This window comes from Myxocyprinus asiaticus, chromosome 22 (assembly GCF_019703515.2).
Source record: "Myxocyprinus asiaticus isolate MX2 ecotype Aquarium Trade chromosome 22, UBuf_Myxa_2, whole genome shotgun sequence".
In the NCBI taxonomy this organism is placed as follows: domain Eukaryota; kingdom Metazoa; phylum Chordata; class Actinopteri; order Cypriniformes; family Catostomidae; genus Myxocyprinus; species Myxocyprinus asiaticus.
Genome location: NC_059365.1, coordinates 39,569,315 through 39,588,308, shown reverse-complemented (window position 1 = coordinate 39,588,308; position 18,994 = coordinate 39,569,315). Strand labels below are relative to the sequence as shown.

Below are 18,994 nucleotides of genomic sequence, written 5' to 3'. Positions count from 1 at the left end.
AAAAATTTATATCACAATATTCTTGAAATTTTAAGTTGATAACAAGATACACTGATGAGCCAAAACATTATGACCACTCACAGGTGAAGTGAATAAGGTTGATCATCTCCTAACAAGGCCACATGCCAAGGTCTGGGTAGGTTAGATGGTAAGTGAACAATCACTTCTCGTAGTCAATGTGCTGAATGCAGGAGAAATGGGCAGGAGTAAAGACCTGAGCGACTTTGACAAGGGCCAAATTGTGGGACAGTAAGTTGTTTTGCTTTTATGCAGTGTGTGCATGTCTGTGTGTATGTGTGTACAGACCATAACAGCATATGTCTCCTTCCACAGGGAGGAGATGGAGAGTTTATGCAGTCATGACTGAAAGACAATAATGTTGATCAGGTGCTATGCTGGCAGTGCATCTGTTCTCAGCTTTAAACAGATCCGGAGAAAAGCTTTTAAACGCTACACATATTTCCCCGCGTCCCTCAGTCCATTCTGGTGCGGCAGGATATTAGCTCCATTAGTCCTGGCTCAGAGCCTACGGATGGATGTGGAGAGGCAGGAGAACATGATTCATGCTCCGGAAAGGGAGGGGAGTCGCGGGGAAGGCCATAAGTCACAAGGGGGGCCCGTACGGAGCTTCCACTCCGCTCCACTCAAACAGGCAGCGATCAATGACATTGAACCACTTACAGGCACTCCCTATTCAGGAAACATTCAGAGACATGTCCACGGCGAGAGTGATCCGCACGCACAGAAACACACATATGCACACGCTGCAGAACTGCATGTGGCGGGGGATATTGTCAGGAAGGAGAACAAGTGACGGGGAGGAGAATTAAAGATGGGAGTTAACAAAAGGCTATCTATTTTTTGATAGAAAGTAGTATGCAGTATGTATACTGTGCAGAGTATGTGAATTTTCTCTATGCATGTTCTACAGCTTTAATCTCATCAACGGAATTACTGATGAAAATTTTAACGAAGACGAGATACAATAGATAATCAAACGGTTTTAAATAAATCATACTGTTGATGAAAATATGATCAGAGAAAAGTAATACTGCAAGATATTTGCAGTGCACCATAACTGTTTTTATTTATGTATTTATTTATGAAAAATCTAGGAAGAAATCCTGTCACAGTATGTTGGGTATTTCCCCTCTTGAGCTGAAAGAGCTGAACACCTGTTCAATCAACTTTAATAATGTCACTCTAACACATACTTTATACGTAGCCTAACATTAATCAGCTGTAATATTTCATTAAATAATGAAATATTATTTAATTAAGTTATGCACTTGTCAAAATGCGTAACTTGTGTTGTGAATACGCTGTTCCTTAAAAATGCGCAACACAATATCCTAAACTGTTTAAATGTGAGGAATTTGATATTTAATATGTTTAATACATGCTCAAATAATAAAGTAAGAAGTTAGACACATTTTTCCAAATATTTAAATATTTGGCTTAACTTTGGTCTGTTACAGTCTGATTTATGTTTTTCATCATTGTGCACATGACCATCAACTAAAATATGTTATTTTTGTTGAGTACAACTGACCAAAATGAATGAAAATGACATGATGAAATACTGACTAAATTTAAAGGACATTTTTGTAAAAAGACAAGACTTAGTCTAAAATAAAAATGTACACTGAGTACTGAAAACTAACACTGAAAACTTTAACACTGATGTACTCAGATGACCTACTACATTAAAGGAATATTCCGGGTTAAGCTAAAACAACAGCATTTGTGGCGTAATGTTGATTACTACAAAAGCAAAATTCAAGGTTACAGTGAGGCACTTACATTGGAAGTGAATGGGGTAAATTTTAGGAGGGTTTAAAGGCAGAAATGTGTAGCTTATAACTTTATAAAAGCACACATTAATTATTCTGTTAAAACTCGTGTTCTGTTTGAGCTGAAAGGTTGTTTAAATCATAATTTTTTCAGTTCTTTGAAGGTTTTAGGGTTCACAGCATTACGTTGACATGGTAACGAAGTTGTAAAATTGGATATAACTTTACAAAGAAAAGATTAGTAAGTGATTTTATCACACTAAAATTGTTAACCCGCATATTGTTTAAATCTTGAGGCTATTCTCATGCAAAGAAATATCACGTTCTGCAACGGTGAAAGTTGAAGTTTGGTGAACCCTGACCTGCGAATCTGTATGACGAGAGGACGCGTGACTAATAGAAGATCGAAACATCACATGCCGACCTCTTGGCTCAATACAAAGAAGACATATATTTCAAAGGTGTGTACTTTATTGTTTGTTATTTGTGATGTATTATTTACTAAAGCCAAAAGCCCTCCTGTTTTACATCATCATCTAGTCCATTGCGTTGTTAAAAAAAGATTTGCATGCTCAAAGCCTAGTGTGACCGGACCCCACACACATGCATTGTGATGAGGTCAAGTGAAAACAAAGTACCATACTGCTGTTTGAAATGTAGAATAATGTCTACTGTTTTACTTACAAGTAAAACACATTTAAAAACAAAAAGTGCCAAAGTGCTGTGCAACAGTAAGAAAGCTAAGTAAAGAAAAGAAAAAAACACTTAAGTATAATAATAATGTATAAATATAGCTGCAAGCAGCAATTACAGGGCAAAGCATTAACCACAAGATCACATATGACATAAAGTGCAAACTCACATCACCTCAGGATGGATTTGAATCTACAACTTTCCATTCAATGGGTCACTGCAAAATCCACTGCACCACAGAGCCATAGCACTGAAAGTCACCAAAGGGGCATACCAAGCATAGAGCAATCACAGCCAATCATCTTAGCAACCATAATCAATTTTGTATTCATGTAATTTAACAACAACATCAAAATTTGATTGGAGAAAAGCCCAAAATAGTTACAGCTTTTTAAAATTTTTTAATTAAGGCAGGAATTACGTGATAAAGTACAGTCTGCATTGCAGTGAGCACAATATGAAAATAGAGATCAACAGAAGTACAAATTTTAAAACAGCTCTTTCCTGGACTCAAACTCACAACCATATTCCAGTGTTAACCACCAGGCCATTCAGTTCACACAGCTTAAAAGTGCCAAAGATGCATTCCAAGCTGAGAGCAGCAGGTTTTATATAATAAAAAAATATAATAAATACATTTAGAAATGTAGCTCTGCGAATTTCAGAAGACTTAGAAGCAATGATACATTAAAAATTTTGTTTAAATTGACTAAGCATTTTGACCACTATGTGTCCAAACTGCTTCGGTACCCTCAGGACATTATGTCGAAGATCCCTTCCAATTTTCATTCAAATCGGACAAAGCATTTTAACCCTCCTATGGTATTCGGTCATTTTTGACCGATATACTGTATATCTTTAAAATTTAATAAAAATGGTTTCCTTTATCTGAGCAGTACAAGAATTTTGAAGACTTTCGATCATTGAAAATGAATGGGAAAGACCAAAAAAAAAAACAGAGCAATTTTTTTTATATGTCAAATACAATCAATAAATCAGCCACAATGCTTTGAATTACAGGGTAAGACTCTAAAACAGGCGTCGGCAACCTATGGCACTGGATCACGCAGCGTGTTTTCATGAGCTGAATGGGAGGCTAAACAAAAAGTTAAAATGTGATGAGACTGCCGAATACCCAACAGATTCGTGCAGCACGTGCAAGCCATTTGTGCATCACGAGCTGGTAATGCTTCATGTTCATTTAATCGTGGGAGTAAACCCGCTCGCTTTGCTTCGGTCAGGCTGCTCGGATGACAGCCTACATTCCTTGTTTCATTTGTTTCTATTTGCTTTCAGAACAATACATGATGTAATAAAGAAAACACCATTATTAATCCTTGAGATTTCCAACCCAGCATACAGGTACACCCTCCGTAAACCATGGTCACACTCAAAATTACATTAAATGGTTAAAAGAGAAAACATAAACCCACATCGTGGGGTTCAAAATCTTTTCAAGTCCATTCAAAAAATAAATTATACCTGGAAATAAAGTTTTAAGTGTTTTGCAGGTGTGATTCACCAAAAAGGGCTAAATAGTTAGTTGATTGGCTTGTGATGCATGAATGGCTTGCACGTGCAGCGCAAGCCTCATCTCACTTTAATAGTGTTTACATTTAGCCTCCCATTCAGCTCATGAAAACACACTGCGTGATCATGAGGAAGGATTACATCAAAATGTAGATTAGAATGCAGGTGCGAATAACATCATTTAAATAAAACAGGCTGCTCCACTCTCGCTATTGCTTGCGTGCTAGTGATTACATGATTACAATGACATAATATAAGAAATATTTAAGATTCCATACAATTTCGTGATCAGTAATCAAATAAGCAAATTTGTGACATTAACTGTGTTAACTCATTTTGTACAAAAGGACAGGTTTTCTTTCATTAAAGCACTTAAGATTATCTGTGAAAATTCACAGGCAGGATCATGATTATATCATAATCTTCGGGTTTTGCACAAAATTTTCACTCAAACTGTTATGCTGATATTACAATTATTTAGGGTGACCATATTCTGGTTTTCCAAAAAGAGGACACCTTTTTTTTTTTTTTGGGGTGGAATAATAGGGTTCAAAACAGTGTTACTATGAATGCAAACTTTAATACAGCAAAAAAGACACTCTATTAGCATAACACAGATATATATAAATAAAAATGTCCAACATTCTTTTGAATGTCCATGTACTAAAATAAAATATTTGATGCCATGAGTTTACCTTCATTTACTATTACTATTATTTTGAATGGCCATGGAAAATGAAGCAATGTGATAACAATTTTTCCTGGTTGCAAAAAGTAGTCCGTTAATTTACCTGATGAACTTTCACCTTTAGCTGACCCTTTATTCTTTGCAGAGCTAATGTGTGCTTCTAAATCACTTGCACCTTTATTAGCAACTGACACATAAGTGCCAGCTTTAAGGTCATACTTTCTGCTTCCCACGGATCTCGACCTGGACGAAAGCATGGGAATTTTTTTTGCAAATCTTCTGTAAATTTGCACTTTCGTTTGGGCATTGTTTCCACTCAGCTGTCATTTGCTACTACTGTCAAGCAACTGTTTGATGCCGACTACAACAGCGCTTCACGTGTCTTCAGTTTAACATGAGAGTGTGCCCATGTGCATTTGTTTATTCCAGCCTGGTCTCACAGAATCACATTAATATTACTACATTTTTCAAAATGATTTTTAAGCGGCTCGTTGTACATATCGCGGCAGTACACTAACACTAACACTAGAGGCGCTAAAACAACAATGTCTTTTATTAACTTTCACATAAATCATGAGTAAAACAACATATACATTTATAAACACTTACTTTCACCCTGTTCCTCACACAATGCAATCTTATGACATCAAAACACTTTTACTATAGTGCATGATTTATAAGGTGATGCCTTTTTTTTTTTTTACATTTGCATTACATAACCAATTACATTTACAGTCTAAACTCAGCAAAAAAAGAAACGTCCTCTCATTTTCAACTGCTTTTATTTTCAGCAAACTTAACATGAGTAAATATTTGTATGAACATAAAAAGATTCAACAACTAAGACATAAACTGAACAAGTTTCACAGACATGTGACTGACAGAAATGGAATAATGTGTCCCTGAACAAAGGGGGGGTCAAAATCAAAAGTAACAGTCAGTATCTGGTGTGGCCACCAGCTGCATTAAGCACTGCAGTGCATCTCCTCCTCATGGACTGCACCAGATTTGCCAGTTCTTGCTGTGAGATGTTACCCCACTCTTCCACCAAGGCACTTGCAAGTTCCTGGACATTTCTGGGGGGAATGGCCCTAGCCCTCACCCTCCGATCCAACAGGTCCCAGACGTGCTCAGTGGGATTGAGATCTGGGCTCTTCGCTGGCCATGGTAGAACACTGACGTTCCTGTCTTGCAGGAAATCATGCACAGAACGAGCAGTATGGCTGGTGGCATTGTCATGCTGGAGGGTCATGTCAGGATGAGCCTGCTGGAAGGGTACCACATGAGGGAGGAGGATGTCTTCCCTGTAACGCACAGCATTGAGATTGCCTGCAATGACAACAAGCTCAGTCCGATGATGCTGTGACACACCGCCCCAGACCATGGCGAACCCTCCACCTCCAAATTGATCCCGCTTCAGAGTACAGGCCTCGGTGTAACGCTCATTCCTTCGACAATAAACGCGAGTCCATCCATCACCCCTGGTGAGACCAAACCGTGACTCGTCAGTGAAGAGCACTTTTTACAACAGGCCTACAAGCCCTCAGTCCAGCCTCTCTCAGCCTATTGTGGACAGTCTGAGCACTGATGGAGGGATTGTGCGTTCCTGGTGTAACTCGGGTCCCGCAGGTGTGATATTCGGATGTACCGATCCTGCGCAGGTGTTTTTACACGTGGTCTGCCACAGCGAGGACGATCAGCTGTCCTTCCTGTCTCCCTGTAGCGCTGTCTTAGGTGTCTCACAGTACGGACATTGCAATTTATTGCCCTGCCCACATTTGCATTCCTCATGCCTCCATGCAGCATGCCTAAGGCACGTTCACACAGATGAGCAGGGACCCTGGGCTTTCTTTTGGTGTTTTTAGTCAGTAGAAAGGTCTCTTTAGTGTCCTAATTTTTATAACTGTGACCTTAATTGCCTACCGTCTGTAAGCTGTTAGTGTCTTAACGACCGTTCCACAGGTGCATGTTCATTAATTGTTTATGGTTCATTGAACAAGCATGGAAAACTTTGTTTAAACCCTTTACAATAAATATTTGTTAAGTTATTTGTTAATTTTGTACAAAATTATCTTTAAAATACAGTGTCCTGAAAAAGGGACATTTCTTTTTTGCTGAGTTTAGTTCACACGTGTGCTGAAAGTGTCATAGAAGCACCACAAAACAACTTGGTTGCTTCAGAAATTGTGTTTTTCATCACACATTTACTTTTTATGACACTATTGGTTAGGCTTAGGTTTAAGGTTTAGGGTATGGAGGTCGGTTTTGTTGATTTAAAACTCGATAGAGCATTAACCCTATAAATCTGTTTGGGAGAACATTTAACTCACTTTTAGAGCCACACAGTGGACATTTCACCTCTGAAAAATGTTATTCTATAATCATTTACTCACCCTCATGTCATTCCAAACCTGTTTGACTTTCTTACTTATGTGGAACACTAAAGAAATTGTGAAAAATGTTATGTTTCTCTTTCTTGTATAATGAAAGCATTTAGTGACCAGGGGCTGTCAAGCTCCAAATAAGGGCAGAAAAGCACCATAAAAGCAGTCCATACCACTTAAATACCCTATATTCCAGGGTATGGCAGAGGGCAATTTTAAGTGAATAAATACTTACATTTTGGTTACAAAAGCTATCATTGGTCTTCCGAAGAATTTGAATACAATTCACAAGTCGTATGGACAACTATTGTGATGCTTTTTTGTCCTTATCGGAGCTTAAATATTCTGCTCTTACCTCTCCTTTTATATTCCACTGAAGAAAGTCGTACGGTTTTGGAACAACACAACGGAGAGTAAGTGATGACCGACTTTTCATTTGTGGCTGAACTGTTCCTTTAAGAATGTAAATAGGGTCAATTTTGATTGCAGCTCAGTGTGTGTGTGTGTGTGTCTGTGCGTGTGTGTGTGTTTTGTGTTAAGTATACTTGGCTGTTGTATCTGATGGGCTCTTGGCATGCTGCTGAAGAATTCAGTGACCAGAGTCCAGCTGGTTTCACGTCACACACACACATGTTGGTGCAGCTATCAATATGAGGACTCTCTATAGACATAATGATTTTTATACTGTATGAACTATAGATTCTATCCCCTAACCCTACCCCTAAACCTAACCCTCACAAAAAAACTTTCTGCATTTTTACATTTTCAATAAAACATCGTTTAGTATGTTTTTTAAGTGATTTGAATTATGGGGACACTAGAAATGTCCTCATAAACCACATTTATAGCATTATACCCTTGTAATTACCAGTTTGTAACCTAAAAAAACCACACACACACACACACACACACTCCTTCTTAATGACCTGTCTTCAAGGACATTCTATTTTAACACTGTTGTTGTCCTTTTTAAGACTCTCTCTTTCTCTTTCTCTCTCTCTCTCTCAAGATTCAAGATTCAAAAAGCTTTATTGGCATGGTAAAAAATAATCTTTTTCTTTATGTGTTTTTATAATTTGATTTGGTCTAGCTGGGGTTTTGTTCTGGGGTTTAGCTGGTCATGTTTTAGATTGTAAAGTCAGCTCTTAGACCAACTGGCTGAGGGGTCTTCTCTCTGGGGTCAGCTCCTGTAGTATAGGGGTTTGTGGTAAAGGGTCTGTGTATCACTATTTTTTAGGTGGGTATGAAATTTAATGGCTCTTTTTTATTGTAATTATTATAGTGGGTACAATTCTGCTCTGGTTTCATTTTCTGGGGTTTTTCGTTGGACTCATAGTATATTTTGGCTCTATTCTCTATTGGGTGTTTGTCTCATTTAGTGAACTCTTGGTTTACGAGTTGGCCCCAGACCATATAATAATAATAATAATAATAATAATAATAATAATAATAATAAAGAGTACGATGGGTTCTTTAACTGATTTAATTTTTAGACAGATTCTGATTAGGATGTCAATTTGAATATTTTTCTTTATAGTGTAAAAGCTCTTCGTGCCGTGTCTCTCAGGTTGTTCACAGCCATGTTGAAGTTTCCTGTGTTGCTGATCTTTATACTAAGGTATGTGATATTCTGAGTGTGTTCTAAGGGCATGTTGTCTAATATGAAGTTATGGTGTTGGTCTTGGCATCTCTCTCTCTCTCTCTCTCTCTCTCTCTCACACACACAAACACACACACACACACACACACACACACACAGTGAAAAACACACATCCTACAGCAATCTGAATGTGCAGACGCAGCCACTCACTCACTCACTCACTCAGTAGCCTAAATGTTCATTCAGTCACTCCTTCACTTAATTCATTGATTGATTCATCTATTCAAATCACTCACTTAATCATCAACTTATTTATTCTTGCTCTCAGACACTCATTCATTCACTCACTAATTTGCTCATTAATTGATTCATTAATTTCCTCACACAATTCGTTGATTGTTTCATTCATTCATTCGTTCTCTTTCTATGAGACTCTGCTGACACATCAGATAATGGAGGGGCTTTGTGGAGAGCTAGAGGACAAAGACCCTCTATCTCAGAAACCACTCAACCATTACTGCACTTAAGATGAGCTAGATAGAGCTCACATTAGTCACACACACACACACACACACACATCAAATACCTCGAGTTGATGTGATATACTGATTGTATAATATAATATATATATATACAGTATATATATATATATTTTTTTTTGATTGATTGATTGATTGTATTTGTTTTGCTTTAAAATAAAAAGTATATGACTTCTTTGCAAAGTGACCTTGCTTATTGTGAAAGGCGCTATATAAATACAAATTATTGTTATTATTATTATTATTATTATACTCCTGGGACTGAAGCAGGTGTGGAGATCCTTAAATAAAACAGCAGAGAAGAGAGGTGTGGTCTCCACAATAACATCCAAATTCCACCAAATATCTCCACACTAGCAAAACCATACACACACCAACTGTACAAAATCCAAACTATTTCACAATAACTTTTTCGAAACACCTAACACAAAGAATTGAAATTCAGTGTGTAGCTTGGCCTGTTTCAGAATGATAAATCCAATTAAAATTGCCATAAAAGTGCCATATTGATGGAGGAACCTGTGCCATATCTAGGGACCAGAATATCAAAAAGACTGGGGGTGGGCTCTTTTGACCAAGCAACCACCTAGCAACCACGCAACCAATTAGCAACATGCTAGAAAATAAACACTCAGAACACCCTAGCTTCATGGTCGTGAGATTTGCACAGGTGAGAAGCTCTCATCTTTTCTTTAGAAAAGGTACACTTCTAGTGTAGTTTGACCAGAGCAAGAGAAATGGACATCTGTACAGCTAAAAACATCCATAAGCACAACATAAAGACAGGCACCATCTGCTTAAGCACATCTGGTGTATGTATGAACTACATGTGCAAAGAAATAGAATTGCTGGTCTCTTGTAGCTTGTAGTAAGATGGAAATGATGATGGTGCTCTTACTGCTTTGGACGTTAACATAGCTGGTGGCATTCTCTCTGCCCAGTGAGTTCTGCACCATGCAGGTGTAGTTCCCAGAGTCCTCCAGTCTCACTCTGCTGATGTGAAGCTTTGAGTTTTTCCTGCACAGACAACACAGAGACAAAGAGAAAAAGAGAGGTGAGGATATATAAAGATTAAATTATGAATAGAGACTGGTGGTTAGACAAACAAGTCAGGGCCAGGGTATGGAGTGTATACTGTAAAAAGTGAAAAACAGACCAGAGAAACAGAAAACAAAGTATATATATATATATATATATATATATATATATATATATATATATATACCATTGAGGTGAGAAAGGAAAAAACAGATAAAAGGAGGTAGAGAAAAAGCATTAGTAAAACTCTTTATCATACGTGTGTTTTTGCATCTCACGTAGAGCTGATTTGTGCTATCATTTTTGCCATGTTAAATTGATTTAATCTTAATATGTCGAAACAACTATAAAAAGAAACTATTTTTAAGGTGATTTCACCTAAAAGTGTGACTGTGGCTCTATCAAAACATTCTTTAGTTTTATAGAGTGGTCCGTCATATCAGACACAGCAATATTGGCTGGACCAGTGTCATGAGTACGAACTATCTGTTTGTACAACCAATTAAAGACAAAGCGGGTGTTCTGAAATCTATTTGAAAACAGATTATTTTTGCAATTCTGTTTGGTGCCACAGAAATTACACACTTCAGCTTTAACGTGACTTATCAAAAAATGACATGTTCCAGAATCAACATACTTACTAATCCTGGAGAAACTTTTGTATAAACCAATACAATTTTATGATTGTATTTAAGGCTAGAGGTAGGCTTTGGGCTGGGGTATAGGCTTCAACAACATTCTTCTCAACCTATCATTTTCACTCTAATATTAGTGTAAGGGTTAGGTGACTTTAGATTTAGGGAAGGGTTAAAGGTGCACTCAGTAATTCTAATCCAGTACACTTTTTGTCAAATTCTGCAAATATCTCCTCACAGACTGCTAGCTGTCCGTTCTGTGCGTGGGCTGAAAAAAAAAATCTAGTATTTGTACACAGCCCTGTTTCTGTAAATGGTTACAAAAACAAAGTGGATCAGACTGATCCACACAACACTACTTCAGCCAATCAGCAACAGGGGGTGGTTCTTGTGCGTGCACAGAATGGGGGGTGGGGGCAGAGCGAGAGGGAAATTCATTAGAAGAGCGACTGGAAATCTGGCTGATGCGAACTTTCTAAACTCCAAGGAAGACAAATGGCTGAGAAAAAGGTCAGACGAATATAAACATAAAAAGAAGGATTATGATAAGTCGAGGGCAGAGCTTACAAAGAAGCACTGAAGGGAGGGGTGTGTTTGTTATGGCAGTTGAGTTTGAATATCAACAGTGTTTCTCAGGAATCGCTGAGTGCACCTTTCAGGGAAGGGAAGGGATAGGGTTGGGTAGGTGTAGTGTTGGTTTAGGGTTACGGTGGGGTTAGGGTAGATGTTATCTGATTTTGCACATAATTGTGTTGTGTTCGTGTTTTGGTGTGTTTGCATTTTCTCCACCAGTCTACAGGTGATGTTGTGGGAAGGGAATTTCCCATTCCTGGAAAGACTAAATGATGTCATTGGGGATTCCTAATAAAAGCCTTGATGGCTTTAATGCAGTGTTTCCCCTATTTGCACTGCTGCAAAAATTTCACATGGTTCATTAATATTCTTGACACAATGTAACACTTGCTAGGTTTGTTCAGAAAGAGAAAGAACAATGCCATAGTTCTCCCTCCATTGAAAAATGATCGGTGGCCGCTCAAGCTAAATTTTGGCCCACCAAGGCAAATTTAATGATAACCACAAGTTTGGTGCTTTATGTGCCCTAAATATGCTTCTCATCGGCAATGCAATGTTTTCACGGTACGATTGAAGCCTGGTTTTCATGCAAGTTTGGCACAAGCCATCACGGAACCACTCTCGGCAATCATCTGCTCTGTATCTCTGGAGTGCACACACTGGGGTTGCGGGCTTCCCTTGATATTGCGGCACAGACCACAAAACTGATGTGACCCATTTGAATTCTAGTGAGTGTTTTCTAGTTCAAAGGGCTATGGAGGAAGTCAAACCTCTCAAACAGTAGACAACCCTGACATGTTAAACAGCACTAGGAGGAAAAGAGAAACAATGTGCTATGCGCCAAAATAAAGGGTATTTCAAATTATACATAATCAGACTTACTAAAATTTATCACAATTTACAGTAGTAACAGTAATGCTGATATTTTGACAGAAATGTTATAGTTTCATATTAAATAATCTATTAGGTAGAATCTATTAGACCTCATTTTTATTACAACTGTGGCAGTTGTAGTTAAAGTTTCTAAATGTGTTTAGGCTACTATTTTCATAACAAATACTATAATTTATTATTATTATTATTATTTTAGCTACAATGAACTAATCACAGTAATGAGGAGCCATCTATGGTCATATCTATGTTTAAATAGCATTTGCCATGTAAATATAAAGGCAAGTTAATAAAGGGCTTTAAAGTCTGGACCTTCAAGGCTTATGGGCAAATTATGGACAAAGTTTTGCTCCTGTGTAATATATGTTCTGTTTGAATGATGTTTGATATTAGGAAATAAACGGGATAGTAAATTTTATAGGTTCATATAAATAAATAGGCTCATTAACTTTTAAAAGGGGGGAGAGAAACCTTTGTTCTAGATTTTGTTGTTGACATCAAAGACTTTATTCTTCAAATCTTATTTTTGATGTTGTGAGCAGGAAGTGTTTTTATTTTATTTCTTTATGTACACATTTTCTTTATTTTGTTTAGACCAGGCAAGTGAAGCAGTTACCTGGAAGACTGACATCTTTCTTCGGGATCCAGGTAAGGTCTTTCTAGGAAAGCAGGTGCATTCAGGGCATTCTGGTTTGAGTCTGGTTATTTCATTAAATATAACTATTGTTAACATTTTTTTTTAACATTGAATGTTTTGTTGGTAATTGTTTGTGAACTTGTTTTGTTACTGTTGTTTGTTATTGTTAGTGCAATAAAATCTAAGGTGTCGGATGTCTACAAAGCAAACTTAGAGCATCTGCGATTTATTATATTTGTTTGGTCATTATCTCCTAATTTATGAGAGACTATTTAAGCATTTGGTTGTAACATATTTGGGGGCTCGTCCGGGATTTAGATTTACATGGCTTTGTTTGACCTTTTGATCTGTCCACACATGTGTTTGTGCGTTGCTTCATTGTATTGTAACGCAGAGGAGTATAAAGTGGAGTTAGTTTGTTTTGCTCTGTTTAAAATTGTACTTATAATTTCTTTAGTGTTCTTTATTCCTCATTCACTTTTATTGTTCGATTTAACAGTGTTTATTGCAAATCCCACACAAGTGAAATTATTTTAAATAAATAGAGTAGATCTTTTAAAAATTGCTGTTCATTAAAAGTGGGACTTCGTAGTAATTTATCCAAATGCAAACATCAGGCTGTGTTGGTATTGCATAAACAAGGCCTCATTGGTGAAGAACAGAAAATGTTGGAAGATCATAAATTAGCAGAGGTTAGTTCAGATGAGCTAGCAATACAGGTTAAAAAAAATTGCTCCAAGACAAAGAGCACAAAAGAGTTTTTTTGAAGGAGAGAGAGGAATGGTTGCTTAAGAGAGAACGAGAGACATAAACTTAAACAGGAAAAGCTCGAAATCGAACATGCTTTTCGACTTAAAAAAGCTGAATTTGAAAGCTCAAGAAAGGGTTGTAACAAACTCTGTTTATTTTGAATATATGTATTTGTGGCAGCGGGGGCATGGTCAAGCGTCTCTCCAGAGAGAGAGAAAGCGGTAAGGGCGTTTGCACCTGAGCTAGATTATGTCTAACACCCGTCTCTAATTACAGTGAGCACGGGGAGAGCGGCATAAAAGAGCCACACCGCCAGCAGACGTGGAGAGAGAGAGACTGGGTCCCCAGAGTTATGTTTGTGAAGTTAAGAGTTTATTATAGTTAAGTTGCAGAGACTGTTATTTTATCACGGAAAAAGTTATTGTTGTAAAGTTGAGAGCAGTGTGGTCATTAAAGAAACCTAACCTGTGAGTATAGCAACCTGCCTCCCGCCTCCTCCTTTCCACGGAACATTCACACTGGTGCTGAAACCCGGGAAAAATTTTGGTTGAAGATGGACGGAAGTCGCCCTGAAGAGTCCTCCCAGTTGGCTGAGATCCTCCAAGCCCTCGCTGGCCTACATCGGAACCACCAGCAAACCCTGCTTGAGTTCCGGCAAGATCAAGATCACCGGTTTGTGGAGCTCCTACACGCTCAAACAGAGGAACGGCAGGTGATCCGGAGCCTCTTCAGCCAGGAGGCATCTCCAGCCGTGACCCCGGCCACTCACACGCCATTGCCCCCGCCTGCACTACAGAAGATGGGGACGGCGGACGATCCCGAGGCGTTCCTGGATTTATTTGAGCGCACCGCCGAGATGTGGGGCTGGCCGCTCGGCCAGTGGGCGGCCCGACTTATTCCGCTGTTGTCCGGGGAAGCCCAGCTCATGGCTCAACAACTGCCGGCGATGAGCTTCCTGGCTTATGGTGACCTGAAGAAAGCCATCTTGCAACGGGTTGGTCGGAGTCTGGAAGAGAATGGTCAACTCTTCCGGAGCCTGAAGCTGGAGAACTCCGACCGGGTGGTAATGGAGCAATTAATACATCGACTGCCAAAAGGGGTGGCGGAGTGGGTCCAGTGCCACCGTCCGGCGTCGCTGGAGGAAGCCGTCCAGCTTGCGGAGGACCACATGGTGGCGATCCCGAGGGCGGAAGAGCCCTCCTACTCTCTCTCCCCTCCCCCTGTGTTTTCCCCTGTCTCATCCCCCTCCCCTCTCTCCTCTCGTTCTGTTCTCTCCCCAGGGCTCGTTTCTGCCCCACGCAGGCAAGGAGGACTTCAGTCACCGAGACCAGCTCCCCGGGCGTGGGAGACGACACCTCCCCCTACCCCAATGCCCCGCCGCTCTCACTCTCAGGTGGGGGCGCCTGCCAATGCAAGTGTGGGCGTGGTGCCTGGGCCAACATGCTGGAGGTGCGGGGACCCGGACCACTTCCAGGATCAGTGCGGAGCTGGGGATGGTGGTGCGGGTCTCCGACCTCCCGCAGGCTGCCCCCGACCGGGCCAGAGCATACCAGATACCGGTAAGTGTCAAGGGGGTACTCACCAAGCGTTGGTGGACACTGGGTGTAATCAAGCCACTATCCACCAACGCTTGGTTCAAACCGAGGCTTTGGGCACAGCTAAAACGGTGAGGGTGAAGTGTGTGCACGGGGATATTCACAAGTATTCTGTGATGACTCTGACAATTAAATTCCGGGGGAAAAAGCATAGAGTGGAAGCCGCGGTTAGTTCCCGCCTCACCCATCCGCTGATTTTGGGGACAGATTGGCCTGCCTTTAGAGATTTATTTAAGGGAATTTGTGCGGATGGGTCCTGTACTAAATTAGGGAGATGTGCAATATGCAATGCTCTGGCAGGGGAGGCGGAGCCGGTGTCGCCCTTGACAGCTCCACGTCATAATGACGAAAGAGGGGGAGAGGCTGCAGCCCTGAGGGAGATTTCCCTTTGGAGCAGTCGTGAGACGAAACCATCAAACACGCCTTCGACCAAGTGAGAGTCATCGATGGTCAACGACTCCAGCCGGACATCGCCCTTTCATACCCCTATTTTGCAATTATAAATGAGCGGTTGTATAGAGCGACAAAGGACGCTCAGACTAAAGAAGATACAACCCAACTTTTGATACCACGGAGCCGTCGGAAAATGGTATTCCAGGCGGCTCATTAGAATCCCATGGCGGGTCACTTAGGAGAAAGGAAAACACTGAACCGTCTAATAGCCCGCATCTATTGGCCGAGCATTGGCGGCAATGTCCGCAGGTGGTGTGCGGCATGCCGCGAATGTCAGCTGGTTAACCCACCGGCCACCCCAAAAGCGCCGTTGCGCCCTCTTCCGTTGATCGAGGTCCCCTTTGAAAGAATTGGAATGGACCTTGTTGGATCATTAGAACGGTCGGCACATGGACATCGCTTTGTATTGGTCCTAGTGGACTATGCAATGCAATATCCGGAAGCAGTGCCTCTTCGCAACATCTCAGCACATAGTGTTGCGGAGGCACTCTTCAAAATAATCTCCAGGGTGGGGATTCCGAAAGAAATCCTCACCGATCAAGGCAGAACGTTTATGTCACGGACACTACGTGAGCTGTAAGAATTATTGAGCATTAAATCGATTCGCACCAGCGTGTACCATCCTCAAACAGATGGCCTGATGGAACGATTTAATAAAACCCTTAAAAACATGATTCGTAAGTTTGTGCATGACGATGCTAGAAATTGGGATAAATGGCTCGACCCCCTGTTATTCGCAGTACGAGAGGTCCCGCAAACCTCCACTGGCTTCTCCCCATTTGAGCTGCTGTTTGGGCGATGCCCACGCGGTGTGCTTGATGTATTACGAGAGGCCTTGGAGGAGGGACCTTCAATAGTAAGAATGAAATTCAATACGTTCTTGATCTTAGAGCCAAACTCCACACTTTGGGACAACTAACACAGGAGAATTTGCTCCAAGCACAAGAACGACAGCACCAACTGTATGACAGGGGAACTCAGCTAAGGGAATTTGCACCGGGAGATAAAGTGCTTGTATTACTTCCCACATCGAGCTCTAAATTACTCGCCAAGTGGCAAAGGTAACACGATGAGTGGGAGATCTCTATAATGAGGTAAAGCGAACCGATAGAGGGGGCACACGTCAAATATACCACCTCAACCTCCTGAAATTTTGGAGGGAGGAGGTCCCGGTGACGTTGGCTATGGTAGTTCCAGAGAAGGCGGAGCTCGGACCCGAGGTGAATTCAAAACATAAACAGTTCACCCCGGTCACTTGCGGAGACCACCTCTCACCGAGTCAACTCGCTTAGGTTGCCAGGTTGCAACAGGAATTTGCGGATGTGTTCTCCCCTCTACCGGGTCATACGAACCTCATTCACCACCACATCGAGACTGAGCCTGGGGTTGTTGTACATAGCCGCCCCTACCAATTACCCGAACACAAAAAGAAAATAATTCGGGAAGAATTGGATGCAATGCTCGATAGGGGTGTAATAGAAGAATCCCACAGCGATTGGTCCAGCCCAGTTGTTCTAGTGCCTAAGAGCGACGGGTCTGTACGGTTCTGGGTGGATTATAGGAAAGTCAACGCGGTGTCTAAATTTGATGCGTATCCAATGCCTCGTGTTGATGAGTTGCTCGATCGGTTGGGCACTGCTCCAGACCCGGTCCAGTGGACGGAGCAGTGTCAGCAGGCGTTCACGCAAGTTAAAGCCGCACTTTGCGGGGGGCCGCTTTTACATTCACCTGATTTCTCTCTCCCTTTTGTTTTACAGACAGATGCTTCAGACAGGGGGCTGGGGGCCGTACTCTCGCAGGTGGTGGAGGGGGAGGAGCGCCCGGTGCTGTACATTAGCCGTAAGCTCTTGTTGAGGGAAACTAAGTACAGCTCCATGGAAAAGGAGTGTCTCGCCATCAAGTGGGCGGTCCTCACTCTCCGATACTACCTGTTGGGGCGGGCCTTCACCCTCTGTTCGGATCACACCCTGCTCCAATGGCTCCACCGCATGAAAGACACCAACGCGCAGATCACCCGTTGGTATCTAGCTCTTCAGCCGTTTAAGTTCAAGGTGGTCCACAGACCGGGAGCGCAGATGGCTGTCGCCGACTTCCTTTCCAGAAAAGGGGGGGAGTGGTAGGCAGGCTGGATGCCTCCCCGGCCTGAGTCGCGCGGTGGGGATATGTGGCAGCGGGGTCGTGGTCAAGCGTCTCTCCGGAGAGAGAGAAAGTGGTAAGGGTGCTTGCACCTGAGCTAGATTATGTCTAACACCTGTCTCTAATTACAGTGAGCACGAGGAGAGCGGCATAAAAGAGCCACACTGCCAGCAGACATGGAGAGAGAGAGACTGGGTCCCCTAACCTAACCTAACCTGTGAGTAGAGCAACCTGCCTCCCGCCTCCTCCTTTCCACAGAACATTCACAGTATTGTTCCCCCCTTTAAAGAACAAGAGGTAGACAAATTTTCTACTTTAACGTGTTGCAACCAATCTGAACTGGCCGAAAGAAGTCTGGCTCATGTTATTGCAGTGCATTTTTGTAGTTAAGGCTCAGGAAGTGTATTCTTTTTTATCAATTAAAGAGCATCTTCTGTAGTCTTGATTGTGCTTTGTCTGCTGAGAAAGTGGCAGAAAATTCAGACATATCCTGTCCTTACCTGTTTGTTTCTACTGTAAGAAACATGGACACATTATTGCGGACTGCAATGTGCTCATAAAGAAAAAAATGTGTCTCAAAACCAGAATTTTTGCTCATGACATCCTCACCACAGCTTGCTGCACTGAAGATGTTGACATCTTAAGGTGACACTTGTGGAGATCAGCAGTATGTGATATTCCTTTTGGACAGGTTTGTTTTGTTAGCTGGTAATTCTAGCTCTCGAAGACCAGTCAATATACTTCGTGATACAGGCATTTATCAAAATTTTATACTGGAGGATATATTACTTTTGTCTGATAAAACCTCCATCAGTTCAAGTGTCTTAGTGCAGGGATTTGAGGTCGGCTTCTTGAATGTGCCTTTGCACGAAAATTAATTTGATTCCTCCCTTTTTATAGGCTGCATTGTTGTTGGTGTGCAACTGTGCCTTCCTGTTAACAATGTTACTTTTATTTTGGGAAATTACTTAGAGGGAGGGAGAGTTTTTGCCAGCCCTGAGGTGACTGCTGTTCCTCTTCCTAGTTTTACTCCTGATGAGTTGGCCCAGAAATACCCAG

At 41.2% G+C, this 18,994-nt stretch overlaps 1 protein-coding gene across 1 annotated transcript in view; it reads right to left on the bottom strand.

The window, feature by feature from the left end:
- Positions 1-18,994, bottom strand: part of nrg2b (neuregulin 2b) — a 141,269-nt gene that overhangs the window by 71,002 nt on the left and 51,273 nt on the right. The window contains exon 3 of the mRNA XM_051649279.1: positions 10,126-10,244. Within this exon, the coding sequence (XP_051505239.1) occupies positions 10,126-10,244 (119 nt within the window). The remainder of the gene's footprint in view (positions 1-10,125; positions 10,245-18,994) is intronic.